We start from the raw sequence: 6,445 nt of genomic DNA, 5'->3' as shown, positions 1-6,445 counted from the left end.
CACACTTCAAAACACAACACAGGTTTTAAACATTTATTATAATTTCAAAGGAATGCTTACATTACAACAGATTTGATGATTTCCGTAAGAGAAAGTCTAATTAATAAAGAATGGACATGTTTCATCTAGGACATCTGGTCTGGTTTAAATATTACAGCCAAAAGTGAAATTGTTTAGAAAATAGAATAGTAGAAATATCAAAACAAATACAGTTATGCAGGTTAGACTTGCTAACTTTATGGTGTTATACTAAAGTCTATTGTTGAGGTGTCTCAGTAAAAGCAGGCGTCTTATGCAGTAGCGATGGGAGCATACTGCATCACTAGTCTGTCAAACTCATTCTCCTGCAGGGAAACAAAGAACAGAGAAAACAGTTAAATCACCAGGAAAAACATCTGATCAGCTGTGCATCGCATGGTTTGTTTTGGTAATGGTATAATCCAGTTTTAGTATGTTTATCTACATCTGCACTCCTGTGTAATTAAAACACACTGTGTGACATAGGCTAAAGATTCAGAGTTTAATGCACGCATTGACTTTGCTCCAAGGACACCTGCTGCCCAACATTTAAAACAACCAAGCCAGGTAATTCAATAATAACGGAGTAAAGGTTATGAAGGCTTATCAACAACTGAGTGGAACTTGTGAACCTAAACAGCCCTGGCCAAAGGTCAGAGGCCTCCCTCAGAATAAAATGCATTGAATAACAAATATAGACACAATCAAGTTACCTTGGCTAAGTAGTCTTTGAGAAATGGATGGGCTCTGTGCGCATCTTTCAGCTGAGAGAGGTACCGATTGGTTACCTGAGGGCAGATGTAAACAGAAGTCGCAAAAGTTATAAAGTTAAAAGCCAAAAAAATAAATTCAGGAACTTTAAAACTGAAGAGAGATTGAGCAAGACAACTAACAATATGTCAACATTTATCATTAGTCAGGAAGCCATATAGCCTAAAAAAAAAAAAAGTCAATTCAAAAGGTACTCTCTACTACCACACCTGAGGATTAGATGTGTTGTATACATGATTCCAGTTAACCTTGAGTGAAATGTGCTAATTAGTGGTTATCGCAGTTGGACACCTTTTAATCATGGCTTGAAGTCAATGCACAGCATTCTATCACATTACTATCAAGTCTATCAAACACTGAGATAGATAATTGAGTCTTTATCTTATGAACTTGATGGTGAGTTGAGTTCCCGGGTGTACGTACTACTCACACAGCACTAAACCAGTGGAAATGCTTAGATGACACTTTTCATGATAGAGGACAAACGCAATCAAGAAATTGCTTGGTTCAATGTTTTTGCCAGCTTCAATCAAAGCAAATACAAAATTGCTGAGAAGAGCATATTGCACTCTTAGGGTAGAGTGTTATTGGACAAAGAGATTTCGAGTCCTCTTTGACTGAAGACGTAGGTTTGTCTAAACTGTTGAAGAGTGTTGAAGAGTTGCCGTCGTTAATGGCATTGGGTCCAAAGTCTCACCTCGGGAGCTTTGCCCATGTGCTGAGTTAGCACTATGAGGTTGATCAACGTCTCAGGGTGACTGCTATCCTAAAAGGGGGAAGAGAGAAATACATAGATGGACAGAAAGTGAGAGACTCATTCCTCACAAAGCAAACAGGACAACAATGGAAACAAAAACATGGAGTCAAGACAGTGAAAGAAAATAGTACCTTCTGTTTAGCAAGTTTCAGGTCATTTACTGAGATTACTTTAATTTCCTTTATCACAAGTACAGCAGACAACAAGGTGGTGCAGGTTGCTGTGCAGTATTTCAGTCCAATGTTAACATATGCCATGAATTGAATTATGCTCCAAATGTTCAAATTTCTATATACACGTCTGTGTGAAACACTATACATTCTGCTTATCTTTTCATTTTTATTTATTCCACTTGCTAGGCAGAATGTGTGCACTGACATTGACAAAAAGTCACATAATACTCTTGTGTATGTTCTGGATGTTTAGTGAAAAAGAACATCAATTAATAACCATCACTTTGTAATAAGTTAACCAATAAAAAAATAAAAAAAAGAAGTAAAAATAGAAGGTCAGCAAAGCTGGACATTTGTGAAGACTTCACTCACACTAGAGTCTGACTGAGGTCTGGTTTTAACAGTCAACACAACTGAGCTTGTACAACTTTAAAAACAAACCTGACATCCATTTGGACACTAAGTTGCAATATTTGTAAAAGGTGAGCTAGAGCATTGTATATTTAATATTCATATGGTATAAAAAAATAAATAAAAATGTACAAACTTTAAAAAGCAAAACTACTGCAAAGTGAATATTTTGTTGCCAACTCATTATGGCTAACATACAATAACTGTAGACTAGAAAAGAGTTTGTGGTGCCCTCTGCTGTTACAATGTGAACATGTTTAAATTGTTGTGAGAAGTATCCACAGAAAACGTTTGGCTTATTTCTGAGACTTGTGATATTAGAGCTTAAGTCTATTAGAATAAATAGCCTCATTACTTAGTTAAAAATGTTTTGTCACAAATTGGTATGCTATTGTGTGTCTATAAAACACATATTGAATCATGTTGAATATCATGATTTTGTATTTTTTATTATTTTCAGTTGTGAACATTGTGATTTATTTTAATCTTAGCTTACTCTAAAATCATTTTGATTGCATCCTGTAATGGGTTTAACCCTGGACGCATATTACACCTCCAGCACAACTCCCCTGTATAAGCAGGCATTCATTAGGGATTTAATTATGAAGGATATTAATCTAATACGAGCCTCAGAAACAAGCTACCAAAAGCTTCAGCAGAATTAATTGTGCATGTAAGTACTCCAAAGTGTGTTTAGTATGTCAGAAAATGTGTGATGAAGAGACAAAACAAGAGGGATACAAACTAAAAACACAAACTATTGTCATCTAACCTTGTCAAGTGCCTCCTGCAGCACTCCCTCAGCCTCCTCCCACTTGTTCTGAGCCATGTAACAGGCCGCCTGCCCGTTGAGGAGCAGCAGTGTAGATGAGTACTTGTCCGACATCTCCTGGAAAATGTAGTAGGCATCCTGCAGCTTCTCTCCACCCTGGAACAACGAGGAGAATGCAATAAAATGTAGGCAAGAAAAAATCTGAGTGTTCAGCGGTGATAATGCTGAAAAGTCAATAATAAGTGAACAACACCTGCTGTTTTTTTTTCTAATGGTGTCAAGGGTGCTCACTGCTCCTGAAGAGTTGGAATAACGCCAATATACAAATTCAATGAACTCTATTGTGCAATTTGTCCATATGTTTATACTCTATTCTTACACTGCTACTGAAATGTGTTTGCCTCTGGTGTTGCTAAGTGTGTAGCTTATTTGAACACCAGATTGCACTTTGAGTACTGCTCTTATTTCGACTTTCGACATCATAATTGTGTTGTGGTCTTGCACAGTAGCATAATAACAATAAAGCTTTTTATTGTATCTTAACCTGCCTGCTAATCTTTTTCAAACCTATTGCAATGGAATGATTAGGAGTTTACTTCCTTTATTTACTTGTAAATTGAATATGTATATCTTGGTGATGTCAAACAAATGTAACTGAATGTCTCCTCACCACTGCAATATTAACCCAGGCTGTGGCCAGCTGGGTTAGAGTAGCATCCTCATCCTGCTCCTGCATCTTCTTCAGCTCTTTCCTGTCAATGAGAAGAATATCATGTCATAGGTATTAGAGGAATACAGTCCAATTTCAAAGAGACAGTATATTCTTTTGTGTATACAGTCTATTAGTTGTTATTTAGTAAGTCCAGCCTTGTCAAATTACATTAAACAAATTCAAAAAAGCTCCTGGATGTTTTCCATGAGACAATAAACAAATCTAACCTTACAAATCAATGCAAATCATCCATTGTTTATATGTTTTGCCATACCTTGCCAGGTCAACACGATCCAGACTCAGCAACACCTGAATGGTCATGGCCATGCTAAATAATAAACAAATGTTCAGGTCAGTTTAGTCATGAAAGCAATCTTATAAACCCAGTGACCAACCAGAGAGTATTGTAGAGCAGATGTGAGCAGATTTTAGAGTATAATGACTTCAGAATGCAAAGTTTGTTAATCTCTCTCTCTTAAACACATGCCAATAAATCAGCCTTTTTATTATTTCGGTTAATTTAATTGCAAAGTGAGTCAAGAAGCAAGTTACCTTTTTGAGAAAAATCCATACTTCTTTCTCAATAAACATACAAAAATGATTTGACATGACATCTTAATTAACCTTTTTTATGAATTAACATTAAAGCTATAGGGTGTAATGTCGATTTATATATTATTGTGCTAATTATTTTCTATTATTTGTATACCGAAATGGGGTGAGAAACAAAACCAGTGCACTTTCTGGAGACACCCTTCATTTAATTTCTTTTGTCATAACGGGCCTATTTAGTTGAGATGATGATGCAGTTGAAGTTGATCATTTTAGTAATTCTGTTCTGTTCACATTAGGTGGGTGGTTTATGACAGTTCAAAGCAAGGACTAAACTAATTCCTTCATCTTTTTTTTTTAGTTGCAATGGAAGTACTGTGTGGAAAGTAACAGATTTTATTTTCTCTGCAGATATATTTACAGATATATTTACTAGAAATTAGTTTTTAACATGAACAAAATCTTTCTGAGACTTTTTAAAAGTAAAATCTTGATCCCTTCTTACCACTCGAGGCTTTCTCCTTGGTGCAGAGTCCTGAGAGCAGCATCAGTGTTCATCTCATGGTAGTAGATGGAGGCAGCCATGAGGAGGAAGGTGGTGTTGGAAGCATCCACGCTCTTTGCCATCTTCTGGTCTAGATCAGCAACAATAGCATCCCTGTGAGAGAAAAAAATAGCAACAGGGACATTGTTTAGACAATGAGAACTTTAAACTCAAGAGAATCCTTGAATCACAATCAGGCACTAAAGTAGAAGGTGTTGTTTAGTAATCTTAACACACACTTTAATTTAGACTTTTAAAGATTGAGGCTGGGTGATTTATTGAATATATTTTGGATACTTAAGTATATTCTTTATTTCTGTTGAGCATACTAAAGTATATAATTAAATATAATTATAATAAATGAAGTGGCAAAGTCTCTGTTACGAAGACACAGTTTCTGGAGTGTGACTGCATATCTGCCTGTAATACTTGGTGCTTAGTCTAATTGAAAGCTTCCTCAGCTAAAAGTGTTCAGATGTTAATGAATGTATTGAGTAACTGGCTACACAGCTATGCCCCTTCCATGGCGACCTGAAAGTCAAATGCAAGCTCTTACCTTTTGCTATCACTGGACAGATACTCAGCCAACATCTTGACAGCCTGAAGCTCTGGTGGAGAGTTGCCCTTGATGTCATCCAGGACCACAGCATACTTTCTCTGCAATAACACAAAGCACAACAGGTGTGGGTGAGCAGGGTTTTAATCTGCCAAATAACAGTGATAGCGATGAATATAAAGTAGCTATCAGCTAATGACAAGAAACTGAGCTCGGTGTGATACATAACGTTTCTACTTGAGAAAATGACAATTAAAAAACAAGGTTTACCTGGGCAATGTATGCTCTGTACAAAAACATGTCCCTTTCAGTCTCCTTCTCCGGTGCTGATGGCTTTAAAGAAAAGAAACTGTATGTTATAGACAAACATTCGCTAACGTGAGCACTGATGCCCGAAAACGCCATTGACTGCATTTAGGCAGATAGGTAAATAATGGCCGAAACAGTTTATTTTAAAACGTTCAACTGATGCCAGGTTAGATACTTACCTTCACCTTCTGAGCCTCGTTAATACACTGTTGATAACTGCCAATATAATAGGCATTTTTTACATCGAAGAGTTCATCAACATCACCCTGCTGCGCCGCCATCTTTGATTACAGAACGTCCTGACACGTAGCAAAAATACGTCACCTTCCTGCTTTTTACTGAGGATTGTGGGAAGTTGAGTTAAAAAACAAAAGCACAGGTGGATGGTATATACTTGCAGTTAGAAATCATTATGGGGTAAATTTATGTTGTTTTGCCCTTAAAAAAAAGACAATATCTTCAAGTAGGTACAATTACCCAATTGTGTATCCATTTAAAAAAATTAAATACATTTATAAATGTACAGCAATTCATTTAGGCCCTTGCTAGACTATGTAAAACATTGGTGAATGGTGAACTGGGCTAGTTGGATTACCTGAGTAATACATGAAAAAATACAGTAATCTGACCCAACTGTGATGCCCAAAGGGTAGGCAGCTAGCTAATCAGTTTCAAAGGCATGAGTGCCAGTATATCTTATTTACATACAAATTGTGGCATAATTAGAGCAAAATTAATTAGTCAATAAATCAGTTAATCGATTGACAGATAATTAATCTGCTTCACTTGATTAATCACAGTCACTTTTCAAGAAAAAAATCCTGCTTTTTTTCTTATTGTCCAATAAACAGAATCTTTTTTAGATTTCTA

General features: G+C 36.3%; 1 protein-coding gene across 1 annotated transcript; it reads right to left on the bottom strand.

Moving 5' to 3' along the window:
- Positions 1 to 19: 19 nt before the first annotated feature.
- cope (COPI coat complex subunit epsilon) lies at positions 20 to 5,898 on the bottom strand. Its single transcript, XM_028587462.1, has 10 exons — positions 5,755 to 5,898; positions 5,537 to 5,599; positions 5,267 to 5,367; positions 4,672 to 4,824; positions 3,889 to 3,942; positions 3,573 to 3,654; positions 2,903 to 3,058; positions 1,487 to 1,555; positions 732 to 806; positions 20 to 344 (listed from the first exon to the last, which is right to left on the bottom strand). The coding sequence occupies exons 1-10, from the start codon at positions 5,854 to 5,856 to the stop codon at positions 291 to 293; spliced, it is 909 nt and encodes a 302-aa protein (XP_028443263.1). The 5' UTR covers positions 5,857 to 5,898; the 3' UTR covers positions 20 to 290.
- Between the last annotated feature and the right edge of the window lie 547 nt (positions 5,899 to 6,445).

This window comes from Perca flavescens, chromosome 9, assembly GCF_004354835.1.
Source record: "Perca flavescens isolate YP-PL-M2 chromosome 9, PFLA_1.0, whole genome shotgun sequence".
Lineage (NCBI taxonomy): Eukaryota > Metazoa > Chordata > Actinopteri > Perciformes > Percidae > Perca > Perca flavescens.
The sequence above is the reverse complement of the archived record's forward strand: the minus strand, read 5'-3'. Positions and strand labels throughout refer to the sequence as shown.